Source organism: Lemur catta, chromosome 1 (genome assembly GCF_020740605.2).
Source record: "Lemur catta isolate mLemCat1 chromosome 1, mLemCat1.pri, whole genome shotgun sequence".
NCBI lineage: Eukaryota > Metazoa > Chordata > Mammalia > Primates > Lemuridae > Lemur > Lemur catta.
The window spans coordinates 118094419-118118571 of NC_059128.1; the positions used below are offsets into that span (position 1 = coordinate 118094419).

Below are 24153 nucleotides of genomic sequence, written 5' to 3' on the forward strand. Positions count from 1 at the left end.
AAAACTCAGGCCTGCCTTGCTCCCGCACTGGACTGCTAGCATGCTAGGCAGCTGGACAGAGTCAACCTGCAGCTCCACCTCCCCTTCACAGCGGATCATCTGGAACCCTGGGCTCACTGGGAGAGGGCAAGGCTGCGGTGACTCCTGACTCTCAGAAGACTATCTGGCTCTGTAAATGAGGCTGGCACCACTGGGAAAAAGCATCCTGAAGATGCTACGAGTGAGGGTTTCCTTTTTTTGGTGGGGAGGGCAGGTAGGAGATGGAAGCAAACATAGCATTAGCCATGCTCAAACCCAGAGTGACTTTTTTATGGTCTGGTGCTGAAGCTAGCAACAGTGACTGCTGCCATCTGGGAAGGGCAGCCGGGTGGGACACAGAGCTGCTCATGTCTCCCAGGGGGTGGGCACCTGGCACACACTGAAAGGGAACCCACCCACACTGTACGCTTGGACTGCTGCAGCCAGGAGAGCACAGACACAAGCATTCATCCGGTCCCTATGTATCTCCCAGGAATAGAAGAATGTATTGTGTGCCTTCCGGGGAGGAAGCTGGGGAGTAATCAGGAAGCCCTGTCCTCAAGGGGCTTGCATTCATGTTGGGGAAGGCAAGCAACAGACAAGCAAACCAGACCACAGGGCTGCACTAAAAGCCATGAAGGAAATAAACAGTGTGACGTGAGAGGCAGGCTTCCCTCAGGACAACTCAGCCAGGAGGCCCAAGAGAACCAGGGGCAGTGAAGCATCTATAGAGCAAGCAGCGAGATGGCCCCTCCCCACTCCAGGAAGCTGGCTCATCAGGAACCAATGAAGGGCACTGAACATGGCCAAAGGGACACTACAACCAAGAGGACTATCCCAGCAGTCAGCTGCAAAGGCACAGATGCCATCCTGCACAAGGAGCCTGTGGCCCAGCAAGCAGGCCCATGGACACCACGGCCCTGGTGGGCAAGGCTCCAGGCCTGGGCCAGATATCCGTCTGCACACACAGCAAAACTTCTGCTCCTCTGGGGCCACTGTGCCCTTCGGCATCCAAGCTGGCTATGGGGCAGGGACTCTACCCAGGTGGGCGCTGGAGCCCACTCACACTAGCTCCCCTCTGAAAGCCCAGGGTGGTACTTTAATGAATTTTTGAAACAATTATTAAAAACTAAATGACATAAACTTACAATAAGTTCTATTAAAAACAAAGGAAATGTAATACTCAAAACTCATGACTTTCTACTTAATTTACCACATTTAGCATTATCTAATTTTTGAGGTTATTCTTGACTATCGTATCCATAGGGAGGAAATGATGTGCTACTAAGCTCTCTTCCCAACTGCACATTCAGTGACATCGTGTTAGTAGCTTACAATCAGCCATGGTGGGGAGTATTTACACCATGGAAATCGGTAAACACTATAAATCAAGGCTTGATTTTATGGGCTGTAAACCAGGAGTCTACAAACTCCAAGGCTATATCTATAACACTGTCTGTTTTTGTAAATAGTGGGTTTTTTCTTCTTCATTTTATATGTTGTTCATTGAAGTGAAATTCACATTAATATTAACCACAAAGTTTTACTGCAACACCGTCATGTTCACATATTGTCCATGGCTGCTTTTGTGCTACAAAGGTAGAAGTGCAACGGAGACCCTCTGACTATGTAGCCTGCAAAGCCAAAAATATTTACTATCTGGCTCTTTACAGAAAAGGTTCGCCAACTCTTGGGGGTTAGACATAATAAAGTGATGGAAAAAAATGTTAATAATGCACATTAAACTTAAAAAGTGTGTCATGCCTGAAGCTATTACACTGGCAACAGTACAACTGATGAAATTTTTTTTACCATACAGGTATTTGAAAACTACTATCCTACTCAGCAAAGACACCACTTGACTCATTAACATAAAAGTATCAACTGATAGCCCTGTCAGAACTATACAAAAGCACAGCAAAAGTCAATGAAAACAGTTGGTGAGAAGCAACTGGCCATGTGAAATTGACGATAAGGAGTGTTGTACATTTCATTATTATCTGTGAATTGAATGCTACCCATCTTTTAAGTCAGTAAAATGTATAAACTTATGTGCATATACATGTATGTACATATATGGATACTTTTTTCTGTTTTTCTTCCTGGAGAGCTGGATGTCGAACATTTACCAGCACATCACTGCCTATACCTAAGTATATGCATTATGTAAATTAGGGCTTCATTATTTTGAAGTGTGTGAAACAGAGTCTGAGTGAAACCAAAATCTATTTGCATTATTGTCTTTCAACATTATATATAAATGAAAAGAAGGAAGAATCTGGATTCTTTAGAAATGCCAACTCATAAAGTTTTGAGTGTTTACCAAAAAAAAGTTTTCTAAGTTTTATCACCTCCTCACACAACAAAATTTCTCCACAGTGATTATCAAAGTCAAGCAAAACAGAAACAAAAAGAAAACAAAGAAAATCCACACTCTAACATATAAAAGTGATGTTCATGGACACAAGTGGTTTTCTTTTGTTAAAAAAATCAGTATTACTCAACACAAGTTCAGTATTTAATGTTCCCTAACACTTTGTACTTTCTTATAATTTATACTGAAGAACCCCAACACACACACTTCCCCCCAAGTCCCACCTCCAGTTTACCCAGTGCACCTGCAGATGCCATGATGTGAAAGGCTGGAGGCAGTGTGACAGCAGGAAGGCACAGGGCTCCCCATACAGTGGGTGGCCAGAGAAGGCCTGAAGGAGTCCCACTGTCACAGAGCTGGGGATACGGCCAGAGAATCAACAATGAGGGAGAGAGTTCAAGCTGAAGAGATAAAGGAAAGAAGGGTCCAAGTCCTGTAGCACCTGTAGATCGTGCGAATAAGGCACGTGGGCAATGGAAAACCACTGAAGGATGATAAGTGACATAGTGGTGTGATCTGGTTTGGAAGGGGCAAGAGGGAGGTGGCTGGGGGTTGGACTGAGATGGAAGAAACAGGAGGGATAGAGAATGCACATTTTGGTGGCAGAGCTGCTAGGACTTGCAGGTGGACCAGATGACTAAGACGGGTGGAAGGCAGGAGGCCAGGATGACTCCCAGGTGCTGCCCAGAGCCATGGGGTATGGCCCCAAGACTTTGTGGAGAAAATTCCTCTCAGTCCTGGTAGGACAGACCCCAGAATGTGAAGGCCATAACTGGTGGCCTTGACTGGAATAACACGTTGCACCCCACCGCCCTGAACCTTCCAGGAGCACATAAGAGGGAAAGCAGTCCTCTCCGCTGTTGTGCTACGTAGAGGCCTGCAATCCACTCCACAAATGACTGCTCTCAATAGCTCTCAAGTGCTCTTCAGGCTAAAGCAGTCTACTTTTATTTTCATTTTTTTTTACAGTTTAAATGAAAAGACAATTGAGCAGAGGGGAAAAAAAACCAACCTGTTCCCCCTGCCCCAGCCAATACAACGAACTGCCTCCCGTTTTACTCCAAGTTCTAGTTTTTGTGCCCGTCCAGACTCCTCTCAGTGTGCTCAGCTGACAAAACTGCTCCCTCTCCCACCACAGCCAGGCCTGCCCATTTTTCTAGAGCCTTCAGAATCACTCTTCATGGCTACATGCTATTTGACTCTGTGGATGTACTGTTTCCCCAAGCTTCTCCCATGACATTTAATTAATAACATTAATGATGATTATTATATGAATACATCCAATAACATTGTTATTTAAAATCACCATGCATCTGTAAATAAATTTCCAAGAGTAAAATTATTAGGTCAAAGGACATTTGCATGTTATGCCTCTTGCTACATAGTTTCCAAAAGGGTGACAGTAGCTCTGAGCTCCTGCCAGCAGGACGGTGTGGGTTGAGGGGGGTGGGCTGGGAGATGTAAAATTGCAACAGGCCAGCTTAATGTCCGGTCTTGATTACCTGCCAATGCCATTCTTCCACATGTTTGGGGTACAAGGTATATTTTCTGAGTATTAATTACACCAACATTTCTCTGCCCAGTGAGGTCTTCGAGATCTTACGATTGCTAATTCTGAATATGTTCTCTATACAGGAAGGATATTGTTTCCAAAAAGCAATTTCACACACAAATTTATATTTTGATCACCCCCATCTGCAACTGCAGCACAGAGGGATTTGGAAAAGTACAGGCAGGTATCAAATTTGATTATAAATTTCAACCTAACCACCTCTTCCAAAGAAGCATGCCTTTCCTTCCAGAAGTCTGGGATTTTGTTCTACTACCAATTTCATCCTGTCCGCCACCCCCCCCCCCAGGGAGCTTTTAGAAATGTGTGAATTAGGCAACATTGTCTTCATTGAGGACACTAAAGGAAAGGCTATCTCTGGGAAGGAACAGCATTCATGAAAACCAAAGGTGAATAACTACAAACTCATGTAGGGAATAACGCCCCCTCACCCCGCCCTGGAAAGTGGGGATGGGGCTACTACGTACCCAGCAATTTCCTTTCAGGCAATGTTTACCTTCAGCAGGGTAGAAACAATCCTCACTTTATAGATCACAGCACCAATGAGCAAATGTTTGATATGATTTGTCCAGAGACATACAACTCTTGAGACAGAGCTGTGGAGATTTGAACTCAGGTCTAACTGTAAAACTCTTGCATATTAAATACTTTTATGTGTATTGTCCTTTATTGGGAGGGGGGTGCCTCACAGGATTTCTAGTTGATTGTGAAGCCCCATTCAATATACACTTAAGAAAGGAGAAGGCTCTCCTTTCTCATAAGAAAAGACTGGTGAACTGAAGCTGACACAGCTCAGAGGCTCTGAACACATCAGAGACTGTCTGGCTGGGGAAGGCACAGGGGACCTTCTTCATGCCCTGACAGGCCAGATACAACCTCCTCCCCTAGTTCCCAGGTGGAAAAAGCACAGCCTCCAGCTGTACCCAAAGCACAGGCAACCCAAGGCCCTCAAAGGGCACTGTCCAAGAGGTGCAGCCCCCTCTTCTCTCTGCAGTGGGCAGCAGTGCTTGTTGCCACAGAATGAAAGCAAAGGGCAGAAGCTGGCTCACACCTCACAGATGCACGGTGGCCAGCGACTTAACCTCACTAAGCTTCAGTTTCCTTACCTATAAAATGGGACAATTCCCAGCAAAGAGTGAGCACACAGTAAGAGTTGATGCTGTTGTCCTTGTAACTGTTTCTGTTACCGCTTCAAGATAAAGTTCCTACAGAGAGATATCCCTTATAAAGATTCACACCAAAGGATGTTGAGCACTTGGTTTGTTAAGTGGCACTGGTCACTAGATTCAGGCCCTCTGGACTCCAGCCTGCAGGTCTATTAACCACTGATGGGGTTTAAATCCTGCATCGGTCCCTTCCAACTGCATGACCTCACGCAAAGACAACCCCTCTAACTCCTTTCCTCATCTATAATGGGAACAGTTCCAGCTCCCTTGTAATCAAGGTGACTAAACGGAAGCCAGGTACTATGCCAGGCATCCACCATGCCCCATGTCCCACAGGATGATACCACCAGGCGATACCACCACCATTCATCACCCCCATGTCACAGATAAAGAGACTGAGGCTCGGAGACATTAAGAGATTCACTCCAAGGTCACGCTGGAAGAAACAACTAAGAAGGCCCTAAAGCCTCTGTACTAAGGTCCAGAACCCCCTGCTAAGGGGAGTACCTGCCCAGGCCTGGCTCGAGGGAGAGAGGAGGCATGAGCATACTCCTGTGGGCTTGAGGGTTCACCATGCCACTGTCCTGTCGACAGCCCTCAGAATCCCCAGATCTGGTGGAACTGAGCAATGCACACAGGACAGGCTCGGTGCCCACGTGCTGACCATGCCACTGTAGCTCCAAGAGACCCCACACACCACAGGAGGAACCTGAAGGGCTGAAATCTGAAGGCGGCCAAGCAGCCATCATGGGGAACAGGGAGCTTCCGCCAAAAGTCCAGCCACCCCAACCCCAATATTCATGAGCTGAGTGGCTACTCTGCTCAGGCCTGATTAAACCTGAATTCTTACCCCAAACCTGGTCTTCTCAGGCTAGGCACTGCTGTGCTGCTCATCTGTACCTTGTCGTTTGTGAATTGGTTGCCGGCTCTAATAGAATGAATGGGCTCACTACATACCAGCAAGAAAAGAACCAGCCAGTCCCTGCCTTCAAGGGAAATGGGGGTGGTGGCAGTGGTGAGGGATATGATAGACATGTCAGACCAGTTACAGGAGGTGCTGCAGAGAAGACAGGACCAGGATGCCAGGAATAGTCAGAAGACATGGCTGCTGATGGCCCCCTGGGACAGCTGGCACTGGCCTTCCTGGGGAAGGCACTCTAGATCCTGAGCCCAGAGAGGCAGGGAGAAAGAAGCTGGCTGAAGGAAGGAGGGAGGGAGGGGAGGAAGGAGAGGGGGCTGGCAATCAGGTGGGGGTGCACGAGCAGGTCCAGAGCTGACTGATGAGAGCTGAGCGCAGCTGCAGCAGGGAGCAAGAGAGGCTGCCTGAGCCTAAGCCTGGGGCACAATGTGTTCTAATGATTCTATGCAGAATCCCCTGGTTGCAAGTGACAGAAAAGCCAGCTCAAATGGGTTTAATCAAGAAAGGAAGCCATGGTCTTGTTTAGCTGAACGTTCAGGGCAAGGCTCACTTCAGACTACCACTCCTCTGGGCTGGCCTCACTCCTGGACAGGCCCTCTCTCCAGGCAGCAAACCCCAGCAGCAACCAACTCATATTCTTTCCCTTTTCTAGTCCCCTCACCTACTCCAGCAAAGTGCTAAAACTTTCACAGGCTCTGATTGGGTCACAGGTCTATCCCTGAACCAATCACTGCCCAGAAAGATGAAGCCCTACAACTGCCCAGTTCTGAGTCACTAAACATCCAATGGGCACGCACTGGAGGGAGAGATGTGCAGCTCTCAGGAAAACCAGGACACAGAAACCAGGAAAGCAATGGGAACTGGTGGGCTGCCCACCACCAAGCCTGTGTGTCATTAGCTACCAAGCATGTCAGCACCCAGGATGCTTCAGGAATGGGGCAATGTCCCATTCTCAACAGCCTTCCTATGCAGCAGTATTTACACCCTTCTAGGAAAACAGGCTGCAAACCTAAACTTGTCCAAGGTTGCAAGGTGAACAGCAGAGTCAAGGTTTCAACTCAGTTCCACCCAAGTCTTCTACCCAGGAGAAAGACTGTCTTCCCCACTATATACCACCTAAAGAGCCCAGACTCTATCCAGTCAGTGACCTGACCCCACCAGAGAAAGTGAAACATCCCAATCTGTTTTTAGACACTCACTGAGGTTGGCACAAAGGAGACAGGAGACTGGCTGGGAGGCGGCTATACTAGACACCCCCAGGGATCTGGCCTGTAGGAAGGGAGACCCCAGGGCGGCCCTAAGGTGGCCCACAGAGTGGTGTGGATAGCGGCACCATCAATGGACACAGCACAGCATGCAGACAGCAGGAGCGAGGTACACACAGCAGGAAGGCGCATCTGCTTTGGAGAAGGCTGCCTGGACATCCAGGCACAGGAGTCAGCGCTGGAGAGTGAGTGTCCAGGTGTCATGGAAGTTGTGACTCTGAGAGCACCTGGGGAAAGTCTTAAAGACCACACAAAGACCACAAGCAGTGCTGGACAAGCCAAAACGCTCAGGGGGAAGCATGCACCAGTGGAAAGGGGTGTGGAAAGAACAGAAAGACCAACACAGCAAAGTGCAGGGGGCCAGGGACAGACACTCCTCGCTGTTTAGGCCTCATCATGTGCATTCAGCACCGATGCCATGGCAGGCAAAGAGGACAGCACAGCGACCCAGGAGACAACCTGGAGTGACAAACTCAACAAGCATACTCATGGACAAGGACAGCTCATCTTACAAAGCTGATGATGCCACTTCTATTTCCCAATTTGGGGGAGCCCACCACTTGACCAGATAGGAAACCACGTCCCCACGCTCTCAACACAAAAGCAGCATCTCCATGGCAACAAGGCAGCGCCTGCCCAGTCACACCCCCTAACTCCTCATCGGGCTGACAGTGTGTTCAGAGAGGTAACGTGTGTGTCTTCCGCTGTACCATCTGCCGCAAATACGCACTGCCAAGAATACCAGAACACCAAGGTGTCCCAGTCCCCCACCCTAGTCCAGGGTTCTCACCATTTTCCTTCCAGCACACAGGGCTGCAGCAGCCTGGGGCACATATTATTTCTCTTGCACAGCAGACCCTGCTCCTTCTGGAAACTCCTCCCCAACTTCCTGTGGGCACTATCACTTTCTTACAAGCCACCCCCCACCCTCAAGCCAAGTGAAAGTGCTTCTCCAGGAGTTTCCAAACTGGAAACAAGAAAGTAAATCCTTCTCTTTACAATCGCTTAGTTTTCCAGAGGTCAAACCCAGGAGCTGCTGCCTTTCCCAACATGTCCATACACGAGACAGACACACACACACACACACACACACACACACACACACACACAAACCACACACAAAGTGCCCAGTACGGGACACAGAACAGTTTCCCTCTCATTCCTCCCTACCCCAATATCAAACAGCACTTTTAAGCTCAGTGAGCAGAGGAGGGAAAAAGGATTAAAAGCAAATGCAGGAAGAGCTCACAGAACACCCAGGACGGCAATGCTTACGCTCTTCTGTGAGAAGTTAGGTTCCTGCACTCAGTCGGCACCTTTGCTTGTCAACCAACCTTCAAAGTGAGAACTTAAGTGCTTGAGAGGCTCACTTAAAATAGAAGTGAAATACCCATTCACAAACCTTTTCCTGACAGATGAATCTAAAACTTAACACGAGGCCCAATTCTGTCGCTGCCAGGCCACCAGCACCCTAGCAAAAGGGATTGCAGATGTCAACTTCTGCTGCTTGCTGAGAACCCCTCAGAAACACATGGAGGGCAAATACGGAGGCTGCAAAGAAAGATCACTTGACCCTACCCCTACCCCTTTCCGTGAACCTAAGAGGAAGAAGTCAGGCCTAGAAATGCAGGTACCAGTTTTCGGTTACCCAGGCTAATCAGGGGGAGGGACAGACAAGAGGAAATGGGCAGGACAATCAGACTCAACAGATCTCCTAGTCCCCGTTCAGGGCCCGTAAGTCCAGAGAAGCTGCAGCTCTTGCCTGGGTCACGGTGCATCCCCCTCATGACCACAGGAGGCCTGGGTGGTGCGGGCTGCCAGGAGCATACCACCTACCCCCAGCATGGCCTGTCCTGGCAGTTACGGAAGCACCAGGAGACACCACTGGGACAGGGAGAAAAAACAGCAGCATGCAAGACTCTCCGCAGCCCAGGACGGAGACTGAAGCCGCAGCCAGCCAGCACCCAAGGGCGACCACAAGCAAATTCAGGTTCTGCGGTTCAACCAGAACGAACAGACACTCAGAACTCTGCGCCGTGACCTCACGCCATCCAAACCACCCCATAGCTTATTCTAGCCTTTTTAGTTACTTTCATTTTGCCTTCTGGATCCAACTCTCCTAGGCCCAGCACTAGGCCCAACTATTTGATCATGACATTGATTAAATCAGCACCCACTCATGGACATCGACCCCACCACCCTTTCTCCCGTTAACAGAACCCTGTCTCCTGGGAACATCCCCTCTATTCTGTGCCTGTTTGGGCAGAACTAATGCCATGCTCGGATTAGAAGTGAACCAATCAACACACCCTGTTAATTCAATCACAGCCCAGAGAAGGCACAAGATGTTTGCTGGGGCTGCCGGGAAAGAGTCAGTTCAGTGTGGGAAAATCCTGAAGCTGCCGAGGAGGAGAGGGAGACGCCAGACTATGCAAAGGCAACACAAGATAGGGATGGAGAAAAACCAGGTCCTCACCTGACAGCAGACTTGCCTCTGAGCCCGTGAGTGACAATCAGCTCCTTGTGTCTAAGCTCCTACCACCAGCACAGTGCTAACCTCCCTGGGGGGCTAGACGGGCCACAGATCAGTAAAGGAAGTACAGATAGGTGCTCTGCCAGCAACCAGTTAACTGCACACAGAAGGAAACAAGATGAACCAATTACCCCAAAAGGTAAGCTGTTCTTATTTTATAACCCTACACATCAGTACCGCGGGCCCCAACAGACAGCACAGAAAAGCCAGCTTGCCGGCTGTCTGCCTGGGCACCAAATGAGATGCACCGAGGGGGTGAACAACTTTGGGCAGCATCTACCGTAAATGGCTTCTGGGAGGGCTGGCCTAAGAATGGGAAGGCTGTTCGCTACCATGGTAACTACCAGATTACCCTGGGGAAAGAGGATGTGGCCACCACCCCACACCCTAACCCAAGCTGGGACAGGTACCTGATGACAGACAAGGAGTAGGGGGAAGCAAAACAAGTCATCAAGGGGATAAGAACCACCCTGTCCCCCGTGCGTGCAGGTGCCTGACTGCCCAGAGAGCCAAATGTGACTTGGAGCATGGGGAGAGGATGGAGAAGAGTGTGCTGCTCCAGGGCCTGGAGAAGCACTGCCAGCCTACTGGGCTTGATGTGGGCCACGGTTGCGCGTGCCTAAGTCTGACTGCTGACACCCGCACCATGGAACTCCCTACCAGAGTCAAGGCCAGCCACTGCAACCCCCTATGAAATCATGCTGCACACACAGTGCACAAGTGACCAGGGTCTCCAAGCAGCCATGAGGCCGACCCACCATGCGGTGTGGTCAGGAAAAAGCAGCACCCCACTTTCCATAGCAAATGAAAAACCTGGGGGTATGTGTGTCCAGGAATGTCATATGTTTTGTCACTTGACCAAAAAAGGTCAAAGGTTCCCTGGAGACCTAGGCTTCACAGAGGTGGCATTTGAACACTGTCCAGGGACCACAGACAGGCAGGGATCTAAGATCAAGCGCTGTCTTCTCTGTTAGTGGTGAAAAATGCCAGCCAAGAAACAAAAAGCAAAAAACACCTCACATCTCTTCCTCAGCCAGTTCCAGAGAAAGCACAGGGCATTTCAGGTACAACCTTCCTCCTAGCCTGGCATAAAAATGTCTCAAACATGAATCTGGTGTAAAGATCTGGACGTAGGCAGGAAAGGGGAGTGCCTGTAATGTATGTACTCACTGCCCTCTTGCAGGTGACATGGGAGGCAGCCAGCAGGTGGCTGTGCTCTGATCCCTTCTAGCTGTGTGTCTGCTGAGCCTCAGTTTCCTTGCTCACACCTGCCTCCCAGGGTCGCTATGCAGACTCAATGTGTTTTGAATGCACAGGAACTGCTGAAAACTGCCAGCGCCTATGACCTGCTCCATAGGCGCTCACAGCCAGTTCCCAAGACTGGCCCTTTTTACAGGAAGAGCACCAAGCACCCACAGGCTATGGAAGTTCTAGATTCTTAGGGAGCAAGCAACTCATGCTTCACTACCAAGGAGCCTACAATCCCGTGGAAAACGAGATCAACCAGACCTGTTATCAGCAGGAGCACAGGGTTTAAAATGATGAACAGTGCCTGGGGGAGACTGTCTTAGGTTAAATCAGGCAAGGTTTCAGAAAAGGGAGAGCAGTAGGGACTACAAGAGGGGCTCCCAACCAGAGGCAGTGCAAAGGTCAAATCCTAGGTGCCACACACACACAAGTAAGATCTGTGTTCAAAGTTAAGTAGATACTGTTCTGATAATAAGACAGAACTTCATTTCAAAGCATGACTGGATTAGGATTAGCTTCTGATCTTGAATTTTCTGGAAAAGTTACTCAAAGCATACCTGATGTTATGTGGAAGTTTCTGAAAGTTTTTGATAATAAAAGTGGATTCTCACACTCAAAATGATTTGGAGCCACTACAGGTTAAAGGAATTTAAAGGGAGAAAGGTTGAAGGAACTGGGAAAAGAATGGAAATTAAAAATGTAACACCTGAAACCACTTCATGTTTGTACAGTTAAACTTTAGAAAATGCAATGGAGTTCGCTTCCAGGATGGGCACCCTTCATGTGGGGAGGGAGAGACTGTCATTGGTAAGCCCACCAGCGTAAGAGCCACCCAGTGCTGCAGTCAGGCCCAGAACTTCTGGTTCCCTCATCTGTGACACTGAACAAATCACTTAATCTCTCCTTGCCACTAAAATGAAGATGGAGCACCTGCGTTAGGAAAAGTTCAAAGCACCAGCCACGTGCTCCACACAGTACCTGGGCCACAGTAAGTGCTGTCCAGCAAAGAAGACCACTGCTAGCACACAGGAGACCAAGCCTGCTCTGAATGCAGAGGAAACCTTCTGATGAGCCCCTTGAGGCTTTCCAAGACTCATTTTCCTTCAATGGTTGAATCCAAGAAACTTTGTTGCAGTCCTAATAGCATTCAAAGGCCTTTAACTTCAACGGCCTGGCAGTCCTTGAGATGTGAGTCCCCAGAGGGCAGCTGGCACATCACCTGACATGGCCCTTCTCTTTAACAGGCTCCATTCAGGATCACAGAACTTCTGGGAACTTGAACAGTCACAGAACGCAAGGGCCTAGGGAGGGCTCAAGTGTGTCTGCACACCCATCTCAAACGGCAGGCCTGGGCTTTCCTCCTAGGAACTGCCACCTTCCCCGCCTTAGGTGTGCCCCCACAGCATAACAGAGCAAACCTCACTCAGAGGGTACAACACTTCAAATACTAGGAACAGCCCCACACACATGCCAACCCCCTTCAAGCCCAGACACCCTCACTAAACTCACAGACAGAGCTTGACATCTGCGCACATCCCGTCCCGTGGCGAGAGGGCAAACTGCTCAAACTGCTGCGCCATGATCCTTTCTTCCAGCCCTCTCTGCCTACACCTGACTACAAAACTTTTCATTTGGAATTTCTGAATGATGGAATACTCTAGAAAACCATTTCACACTCTTAAGAATTCTGAAGTGTCTTCAAATAAGACATGGGGGAAATTGTTCCATTTGGACTTGAGAGCTGTAGCCCTGTCAGTCCTCCCCTGACTGTCCATCCCTCACCCCACCCAGGTAGCTCATGTGCACACTTTATAGCTGCCCTCCCACAACGGTCCAGGTTCCTTGAGGGTGGGGGCTGGGCACCTTCAGGTCTGCGTCCTCTGCACCCAGCAGCACAGCACTTGTTAGAAATGTCTATTCAACTGCTGAGCTACCTTTCTCAGTTTTACCATGATTCTCCATACATAGCCATGTATCAGCTGGCAACTGAGATGTAGCTGCATTGTCTCTCCAAACCTGGAATTTATCTATAAAATACTTTTAAACACAGCATGAAGACTATTAGTAGGTATTCCTTACTCAGGAAATGCTTCCTAGTTCATAGCATCCCTACGTTAGGTTGACATATGCCCTTAGAGTGAAAAGAAGCAGTTTTGGAAGTGTCCCTAGCAAGGGTGCTAGAAAGGCCACATTAAAAATGCACTGCTTGGCCGGGTGCGGTGGCTCACGCCTGTAATCCTAGCACTCTGGGAGGCCGAGGCGGGTGGATCGCTCGAGGTCAGGAGTTCGAGACCAGCCTGAGTGAGACCCCGTCTCTACTAAAAATAGAAAGAAATTATCTGGCCAACTAAAAATATATATAGCAAAAAAAATTAGCCGGGCATGGTGGCACATGCCTGTAGTCCCAGCTACTCGGGAGGCTGAGGCAGTAGGATCGCTTAAGCCCAGGAGTGTGAGGTTGCTGTGAGCTAGGCTGACGCCACGGCACTCACTCTAGCCTGGGCAACAAAGTGAGACTCTGTCTCAAAAAAAAAAAAAAAATGCACTGCCTTTGCTGCCACCCACTGAAGCACAAACTCAGTCACCCATTCTGACAACCAGCCACTGGGCCCTGAAGGGACATGGGAGACTCAGGACAGCCCACCACCGGGAATAAAAAGACAAAGCACAACTTTCACTGACAGAGACAAAGCACCCAGCTTCCAGAAGGAGATTTCTAGTGGGGGAGTGGGCAGGAGGCCTACCCGCTAGATTGCAGTCACCTGGAGACCAGGCCGGGTCAGTTCTAGTTAAACTGGAATTCGGTCTGAGAAGAATCAAAATCAAAGCCAAGGTGAGCCAGCTGCCCCTCCTTCACGTAACTCTGAGCTTGGCACCCTGGGAGTGTGGGGCAGGGGTGGATGGTGTCCTACCACACACAGTTGCATCTTGAGCCCAGGAGCTAAGGGGGCCACGGTCACCTTTTTACATCTGTATCCAGGACAAAAGTCCACAGGCTGGTCTTGGACAGTCTTCCAGGCCTCTGGGACCTTCAGCTAGGACAACATACTCTGAGGACCACCCAGAAACCTCAGTGAGGACCGACTGTAAAGTCTACCTTCTCCCGAGGTGCAGAGTAACAAACAAAGATTTACACCTGTTTCACAAAGTCATAGAACACAACACTGCTCCTCTCGCCATCCTGGCCACAGTATACAAAGCAAGAAGGGGAATGTCACCTAATTCGAGCAATTGGTGGGATCAGGCAACATCTGCATGTTTGGGTTTCATGTCCTCTAATATATTGGAGAGGATGAGAATTCACAGTCCTCCATTTTGCAATTTTACAATTCCTCTTGTCTGTAGGACCAATAGCATTTTAAATTAATATCAAAAGTACTGTAATCTTGTAGCAGAAAGTGAAGTGAGCACACAAGATTCACAAAAAGTTCCGTGCCAGCTGGCAGTTTCCACACCATGGTCCAGCCCAGGATTCTGTCAGTGACAGAGAGACCTTAAGATGTTTATGGGACAGGCTGTCTCATATTGTCACCCTGTTAGATCTATCACAGGTAAATCTAGCCCCAGCTGTAATCTCATATAAACTTGTGTGGGACGTAACAGGCTCCCCACATCTTTTCTTACCAGCTCAAGAACACTGCCTACTCGTGCCTCTTTTGAGGCCATCCCTCAAGAGCAGTGTGGTGGGGTTTAGAGTCGAAAAGACTGTCACTTAATAACACTGGGTAAGTCCTTAGCTTTGGGTCCTTCATCTCCCATTAAGAAGGAAAAGCATCTTGTCCTCTGCTAGCGGCGGAGATACCCGTTGGACAGCACCTATAATCGAGATGCTGTTGGCTTCTGCACCTGTAAAGAGGGAGAGTGGCTTAGGCCCATGCCCCCTTACAAGGCTGCTGGGAGAAAGCGGAACACTCTATGAGGGTGCTACACAAACTAATGTTAAACGTACATCTCTGTTTAGAATTTCATCATTTGAGAAAGTTCACACAATGTCCCTTGCAAGAATATTTTTAAAAAATAAACAGTTTTTTAAAAAAATCTTCTAGAACAATTCATGTTAGCCTCTGCTGTCTCTTCCAGACTCTGAACCTGGATCTGGAAGGAGCTTTCCGGGGCACACCCATCAGTTTCCAATACCATTATGCAGACAAGGAACCTACAGGCCAGCGAAGCTAAGCAATGTCTTAACCTTCTAATTCCTGGGTGGGAAAATTATCTTTCCAGTTTGTGTCTCTCTGCAAAGTCCCTTGGTCACCTCTCCTTGGTTCCTGATGCCTGCAGAACTGTGAGGAAGAAAGTAGCTCCAGAGGGGGTTCCTGCTCCAGAGCCTGACAGCTGGGAGGCATTTACATAGACCTCCGGGGCTAGTTCAAGTCCCTCTTCTCCACAGGGCCTTCTCGGCCTCTCCCTGCTCCGAACACAGGGACACTCATCTGCCTTTGGCAAGCCCTGCCCTGTACTGCTATTTAACTTGTCATGGGGATGCAGTAAGCCAAGTCTGTCAACCGTCATTTAACATGCGTGTTCTTCACGGTTCCGCAGAGTAGGATCTCAAGCCACCTGTGGTTCTTTCAATCTCCAAAGTTCTGCACTAGAATATTCCATGACTGAAATTCTGAGCATAGATCAGTCACCAAGCCTTCTTGATAAGAGGGCTCAAATGTAGCTCCTCAGCCATAGGTCCAAGAAGGATGCTAGGATTCAGTCAGTTTAACTGGCACAGAGAAAATGTGCCTAACGCTTCTGCTCTAAAGGGAGAAGACAAGAAATAAAACATCCTCAAGAATCCACATTGTGCTGGGGAAGACAGAGCCTGTACTTTCGTAAAACAATGAGTGTCCAAAGCAAATGGGAACCTAGTCACCTGCTAAGGAGACTGCACTTGATGGAGACCTGTTATAATTTCTGTGCACGAGTAAGACACAGTCCTTCACTTTACCCATAATGCAGCAAAATTAAGCTGGAACAATCACATACACACTGCACTTCAGAGAGATTTTCAACACCCTGGGCTAATGCTACCAAGAAAAGAGCAAGGCTTCATCTGTTCTGAAAAACTGTTAGTTGCCTTTTGAAAAGGAGAGTAGAGCATTTACTTTATCATTGAATTGGCAGAAATTAACTCTGAGCCAGCTGCTGTAGAACTTCAAATAGGTACTCCAGAAGTTAAAACTTAGAGCAAAGAAACAACTTTCCTCTTAAGAAGTCCTTTGTCAAGGAGATGGTCAGTAAACATTACTTTGTCACTTCCCTAACTTTGTAGATACTTGTAGATTTTAGGTCAGCTGCCTGGCACTGATTTTTCAAGCAATAGCTAAGTTTGTTAACCATAATTGCATGCCCATAAAGGTAAGCATTACATGACACAATTCTCTGTCGCTTCTCTCAGAAGAGGTTTAATTTTAGTGTTGGCTCTTCAACACTGTCCCCATTTTTTTTTCCATGAGCATCTTAAATATGTGTCAACTAACTATCCAGTAGTGGAGTTCATAATTGGACAAGACAGAGAAGAGAGAGTTGTAAGCCAGTAATGCCTGTGCTGGAGCCATCCTGCTCTCACCTGAGCCCAGATCGATCCAAGAGAAACTACAGATGCACAGATATGCTGAGCTGTCACGCCACCTCTGCTGGCAACCTTGCCCACCAAAGCTCTGAGTTTCTATACAGTGTTCGCCCAAAGCCATACTCCTGTCAAATGGCTCTTAATACTCAAGGGCAGTCACTGACAATGGCAGCATTTAAAAAAGGCATTTTCCTTATCACTCAAAGAGATGATTTCCCAATTCCATCCACCACATTAGAAGGATTCTACCCACACCCATCACTGGAGTCCCCCCAAATTAGCCATATGAAATGTGAATTCCAGGCCACGTGACCTAACTATGGGCCTATGTAACATTTTTGCACATGGTAAGATACTGGAAACTAAGGTTTGTTTCCTCCTCCTCTCTTCTACACCAAGGAACCCTTTAGATTAGATTAACTTAAACCCCCTGAAGGCAGTGTCCCACCTAATCTACAGCATCCTGACTGCCTGTCAAAGTGCCTTCTGATCCTAAAGCTCTCCTAGGTGGCATTAGGGATCAGTGCTAATATCTCAGCAACTTCTCAGATTCTTCTGAAGGGGAGTGAATGCGTGGAATTCAAGAAATTACACTCTGGCTCCACAAAAGATGCAAAAGTCACCAAGACTATTTTTTCACGTCACTTCTTTTATCCTCTAATATTTCAGTCTTAGAATTGCAGTGGCACCACTTACTGCAAAAAGGACATTCTAGAAGGTTTTATATAGCCTGTGGCTACTCCACCCTCCAAATCACAACAAAAATGTATATAATGTTTGTTAAAGACAATTACCATCAAGTCAATTTTAATGGGAACTAAAGACCAGGAGTAAGATAATTACATATGTTAAAGCAATCAGAACCTTAAAAAGATCACAACCCCTCAATCTCTACCAACATTATACAAACCAATGTGAATTATCCAAAAATACCAGAGTTAAGCACACTAAGAGTAATTAGCCAAGCTCACGTTAAAGAAAAGCAGAGAGAAACCTGAGTTACCTGGCCAAGCTCAAGACAATTGTTTCTTCCATCCACAGCATATTTAAAAGTGATCTCAATGGCCACTTCCTGGTCTCCCCACAAATACCGGGCTTACTTCATACCTGGATGCTACTGTACCTTCCTATTGCCCTGCTCCTACCATGGGGAAAACTGACCCCTGTTGCCAACAAATCCTTGGAGAAAATGTGAGAACGGATCAGTCTTCCCCTACACACACACACACATATATATACACCCGGAAGGGAAGGGGGAGATCCCTCTGCAAACAGTAGCCTCAGCAAAGGGGCACCTGAGAAAGCAACACCCTGGAGTTAACCCTGACAGCCTAGGTCACAAACCACCAGGCTGAGACCCCCAAGCCAGGATATGGGACAACCAAAGCAGGGCTCTTGGGTAAACAAGAGAGAAAACAATTACCTCTAATTCGCTACCCCAAAAATGGGGCTCTGGCTCAGTCAGAGGCACTTAGGCCCAGAAAGGCAACAGGAAGGCTCCCACCCTCCCCAAGATCATCCTTCGTCCACAGCAACCCCGAGATGGATTCGGCAAAGGCATGTCCAGTCACAGAACGGAGGGGCACTCTCCACGCACCTTGGACACGCAACTAGGGGCAAAACAGGCTGAGGGTTCTCTCGGAAGCCACGAAAGTGCTTCCAGCCAGAAGTAGAGGAAAGGAGAACTTCCCTGATCACCCAGAAAACCGACACACGGAAGACACAGGTTCCCGGAGTCATACCCCGGACACCAGTTGCTTCACAGCCTTTCTCCCTCCCCTCCCCCCGCAGGGAGGGCTTCCCGGGGGGGTCTCGGTTCCCTGGGGGCCGGTGAGGCAGGTAAGCTCTGTTCAGAGCAGCGAGGGTCGTAGAGCTGGAGCAGAAGGGGGTGAAAGGCTCTGGCCTAAACCCCTGTCTACTCCCTCCGCCCAGGCCGCACGGAAGCCTCGGCCTCACGTACCGAGCGCTGCCGGGCTGCCCGACCTGACCTCGGCCCGGGACCAGGAGGCGAGAGACAGAGATGGCAGCGGCCCTCGGGGAAAGGTGGGCGCCAGAGGGTGCCCCAAAGCCCTGCTGACGAGGGGCACGGGGGAGGGGGAGGGTCCCGGGCCCACGCGGCCTCCGTCCCGTCTCGCGCGGCGGGTACTTACGTTACTCTGGGGGTCGATGGCCTGCAGCAGCCGGTCCCTGATCTGCTGCGGAGACGCCGGAGCCGCTGTCATTGCCTGGGCGAGGCGGGGGGGAGCGGCCGGGCCAGCGGGCGGGCGGGCTGAGGCGGGGGACGGGGGTCACTCACTCGCCGGCCTCCGGGAGCGGAGCCGCATGTTCCCCGCGGCGCCGGGGGAACTAGGGGCGCGCGGGGTGGCGGAGAGGGGAGCCGGGGCCGGGTCTCGGGCCCGGGCCGCCGCCGCCACCAAAAGAGGAGGAGGAGGAGCCGCCGGAGCCGCAGCCACCGCTGCCGCCACCTCGAGAACCAAACTCCAGTGAGCTGCCCCCGCGCGGAGCACCCTGGGTAACCCGCGCCGCACGCAGCGTAGCCGCCACGCTGAGGAGATTGGGAGATGGGGCGGGCGAAAACGCCAGGCCTGGGCGGGGCTGCATGGGTGACACGCCCCGCGCCTCTGCGCCTGCGCGCGCAGGCGCCTTCGTCCCGTCGCGCCGTCCTCCCCCTCCGCCGGGCCTAGGGAGCCGTTGGGAGGCGGTTGGGCGGGGCAACGGATGGTACCTGGAGACCCCGCCCCCGCCCGGGTCGAGGGCGGGGCCTTCCGACCGAAACGCGCGCGCCGAATCCTCGAACCCGGGCGATCGCAGCGGCCGCGGGAGTGGGAGAGTCTCTTCTCGCGAGGTGGAGGCTGCCCCGCGCGTGACGGAGGGTCGGGAGTCGCGGGCAGAGAAGTTGCCAAGCTTTTCGCTGGAGCCGAGAAAACCAGACGTCCACGTTGTGATTTCGCGCGCGGAAGGGCCGGAGGAGGAGCTTAGGAGGCAGCCCCCGCCCCTCCGGAGGGTATGGGCGCGGGGCGGGGGTCTCCATAGCCACGCGCGTCCCCGGCCGCGGGAACAGGGGCCGCCGCCCCAGCTGGGAAAGCTGGAGAGCCCGAGGTTGCAAACCGGGGTCCACGCCGCGGCTTCTCAACCTGGGCACCTGGGATTAGGACGGGCCGGTGTCGCGCAGTATCCCCGGGCTCTCCTTGCCCCCATCCCCGGTTCCCAGTCATTGCCGGCGTCTCCTGGGGGATGACTGTGCCCCATGTGAGAACCCCTGGTTTGAAAGAACTTTCCACCTTGCATCGCATAGTGGCGATGCTGTAAAACCGAAACCCTCATTCTCTGAACCAAACATTTTTACAAAGGCGGAAACTGAGGCCCAAGGTTACCCAAAGTTCTAGGTCAAACCCAGAACTGTTGATGTCAAGTTGAAGGGCTGCCCTCCTCCTTCCACCTTACTGCCCGTGTAATTGCTGTCTCCCTGCTCTCCGGGAGCTCTGTTAGAAATGCTGTTATGAGAAGGGGCGGAAAGGCAGGCTCAGTGGATTATTAGCAGCGGCCTCGGGAGAAATAACTTTTTTTTCTTTGTTGTTACAGGAAGACCTAGATTTAAAACAGAAGGAAGACGGATGATGAGAACCAGATGTGCGCCTTGGATCTGGGCAACACCTGTTAGTCTTAACATTTGTCGTGCTTCTGGGAAGTGTTTTTATTTGCAGAAACGGGCTGCTGCTTCTGCACGTGGCTGTGGTTGTTTGCTGCTGCACACGTGAAAAGTTTTAATTACACTTGCAGGAGAAAATAAACATTGGCAAAATACTTCTAATTTACTCTCTCCTAGAAGGTGGTGCTTTGTGTACATGGTCCAAGTTGGAAACTGGCCCATTTGGAGATAATTTTTATCTCACTCTAGATAAGCAAAACAAACAAGCCCTTCCCCAGACATATTCTGGTTCTACCTGTCAAATTCTAACTCAGCTGTACAATTTTTTTAAAATCAAGGATTACAGAGAAACAGGCAATTTATTTTGCACAGATCAAGTTATTTTAAGAAAAATTTGAAAAGTACTCAACTTACCTGTTTTTTTAAAACTAAGAAGCGTTAGTATGACTGAGTTCCCCAAGAGCACTGGCTGGTTTCGGTTTCCACAGTAGATAGAAAAGTACTTATTAATATTTATGCAATGAGTGCGTGAATGTTTCATCAAATACTTTTTAGATGTATACACACACCCAGACATACGTATGCATTTAAGTTTCCACAGATCTGGTATACTGTGGGCCTCAACATACAGTTCTTGAATGAATGAAACATAAAATGTAACAGATGCTGTACACACAGGAGGATACACACACACATAGATACATACATAGTTTTACTCCACATTTACTGTATATAAAAGGGAGCTTGTAAGGATAAAGATCAAATCAGCCTCCAAACAGTAGTCTGGAAATGTTAACAGCTTCTCTTAGGTCCAGGCTAGATACTGCAGTTCACCTAGATGACCTTCTACTTTGAGAAGAAGATACTTGAAGTGGTTCCTGTTGAGTTAAGCAAAGGTGGGCTGTGAGGCAAATCCTCTTGTATTAGGTACAGAGAGCAACAGCCCCACTGTCCTGAGAGGACAAGATCTTTTCTGCTTGGAATGTCCTTGATAAAGCAGCCTCAACTCTTAGCCTGGGGCTCCCCAACAGAAAGGGAGAGGAAGGGGCTCTGAGACCATAACTTGCACTTGCCATGGGAAGAGCCAGGGAAGTTAGTTTTGGGAGGCCATGTGGAGAGCATCTTCAGCCAAGCTTGACAGTGAAGGAGTGGGATCTTGACTAAATGCTGTGGCCCAAGTAAGAACCTGGATATGCGCAAGCATTTTAGAGGAAGCTGTGAGCAGGCTGGTTCCCACAACTGTACAGGACCTGTCTTCAACAGCGACACCATATGGTGGCAAGGAGCAACAGCAGGAACGGCTCACCAGACTTATTTCAGAAGCAAGCCCCTAGGAAACAGGCCATTTAAAGGAGAGAAAGTTACCCAACTTACCCTAATAAGGGATGTGGGGGCTCCAATGATTAGTAAGAAAAAAAAATGTGACAGAATCAACTACCACACTTCAATCCTTATGTTTGCTCTGAGTTTAAGAGTCTGGTGGAAATTTTTAAAAAAACAACCCTTTCTTATATATTAACGCATTCAACCATATCAATAATCTCAAAAGTACCTAGAAATGGATTTCTGAGTTCAGCTTAGCATTGCAGTAAATGAAACCAATTTTAATTGGTTTTGACTGGCCCTGAAACATAAGCTGCTTTTTTAGAAAGAGAATCAAAGGCAAGAGAACTCAATTTTTATCATGTCTTCAAGTAGGAGGATACAAAAAGATGCACAAACCCTGCTCCTGCACTTCAACTGGGACTATTTCAATACCTTCATACCCTCTGACCCAGTGTTTCACAACTTCTAGAAATGCATCCAAAGGAAGTAATCAGATGCGGATAAATGTGTATGTACGAGGAAGTTCACTGCAGCATTGTTTGTAAGAGCAAAAGATTGGAAGCAACCCAAGTGCCCCATAATAGAGGCATATGTCAGTGCCCCATAATGGGAAGGTTTTGGACTGCAAGGGGTCACAGGGAGCCTTCTGGGTTTTGCAACATTCTGTACTTCAGCCTGAGTGGTGGTCCCACTGATGTATGTACATGCAGAAATTCACCAAGCTGTACGCTGCTGTATTGCAACCTCAAAAGTAAATAAATAAAACATGTATGTATGTATGTATGTATGTATGTGTGTGTGTGTGTGTGCGCGCGCGCGCGCGCATCAGGTAGCCATTAAAAACCAGTATTGAATAGAATGGAGAAATGCTCCCAATAAATGATAAAATGCAGCATATACACTATATACATTATGATCTGAATTTTAGTTTTATTAAAATATATATGCTTACACATATGATACATAGAAAAAATGCTGAACAGAAAGAAACCAAAATATTTACAGTAGTTATCTCTGACGCATAGAATGATCGGTGGAGTTTACTTTCTTATACTTTTTCCTAGAATAGCTCCACATTTCCTAGAATTAATATGTATTATCTCCTAGTCATCTTGTCAAGTGCTGGGGTTGTTTTGATCCCTGTGAGCCTCCCTCGCACCATCTGACTCTGGTACGGCTAATCTAAAGCCAGTGCTGTAATCTCCGAAATCCTGATGATGGATTTTCTATCAGGCTAATAAATGCAGCTCTAAGTCTCAAAAGTTTGTGTTTTCCTTACTGCCCCAGTTTTGTATCATTATTCTTAGCAATTAAGAGAGTAACAATGGGAGTAATATTTGCTGAGTACCTACTTAGTGTCAGGGCCCATGCTGAAGACTTTACATAAGGACCCCATCAACCCCCTTTATGGGGTTTCAGATCCTTGTGTCATCCCTCCCTTGATGTTGGGCTGGGTCTGCAACTCACTTTGGCCAAAAGAATGCAGTGGAAGCCACACTCTGCCCAGTCCAGGCTAAGGCTTTAAGAAGGCCTGGTAGTTACCATACGACCCGGCAATTCCACTCCTAGGGATCCCCCCAAGAAAACTGACAACACGCAGTCACACGAAGACTTGTACATGTAAATGCCCGCAGCAGCATTACTCATCATAGCCACAAAGTGCATACACCCCAAATGCCCATCAGTGGGCGAATGGATGAAATGTGGCATATCCACACAATGGAACAGTACTCAGCCGTAAAAAGCACGAAGCACTGGCACCTGCTACAACGTGGATGAACCCTGGAAACATGACGTTGAGTGCAAGAAACCAGACACCAAAGGCCACACAGTGTGATTCCACTGATATGAAACGTCCAGAACAGGGGAATCAACAGAGATAGAAAGCAGATTAGTGGCTGCCAGGGGTTGGGGGATGGGGTTTCCTTTGGGGGTGATAAAAATGTTCTGGAATTAGATTGTGGAGATGGTTGCACAACTCTGTAAATATACCAAAACCAAGTGAATCATACATTTTAAATAGGTGAACTATATGTGAATTCTATAACTCAATAAACCTATTAAAATAAAATTAAAAAAAAATAGGAGGAGGAGGCTGGCTGGCAGCTTCTGCCTTTGTAGTCCTAGGAGCACTGAGCTGCCTTGTCAGAATCTGGTGACCGTGGTGTTGGAGGGCTGCATGGCAGAGGGGAGAGGCCCTTGGAGGAGAGCGAGGAGCCCAGAGACAGTTAGGACCGATACTTGTTTACTGGTCCATCCTGGCTGAAGTGTCAGACATGTGAGTGGAGAGGCCCCCTTGGATTCCAGCCCCAGTGGAGACCTGTCGGATCAGAGATAACCCTGCCGTGTCCTGCCCACAGAGCTGTGACTACATGATAGTTGTTTTAAGCCACTAGGTATTGGAGTAATTTGTTATGCTGCCCTAGGTAACCGAGACACAGTTACTATTAGAATCCTCAGGTGACACATGCAAAGGGCTTGAAGTTGAAGAGTCAGGAGACTCAGCCCTGATCACTTAGCTC

At 48.8% G+C, this 24153-nt stretch overlaps 1 protein-coding gene across 1 annotated transcript in view; it reads right to left on the bottom strand.

The window, feature by feature from the left end:
* MED26 (mediator complex subunit 26) overlaps positions 1-19141 on the bottom strand; it is a 47661-nt gene extending 28520 nt beyond the window's left edge. Inside the window, exon 1 of the mRNA XM_045551703.1 lies at positions 18807-19141. Coding sequence (XP_045407659.1) covers positions 18807-18878 — 72 coding nt within the window. The 5' untranslated portion in view covers positions 18879-19141. The remainder of the gene's footprint in view (positions 1-18806) is intronic.
* Positions 19142-24153: the final 5012 nt, after the last annotated feature.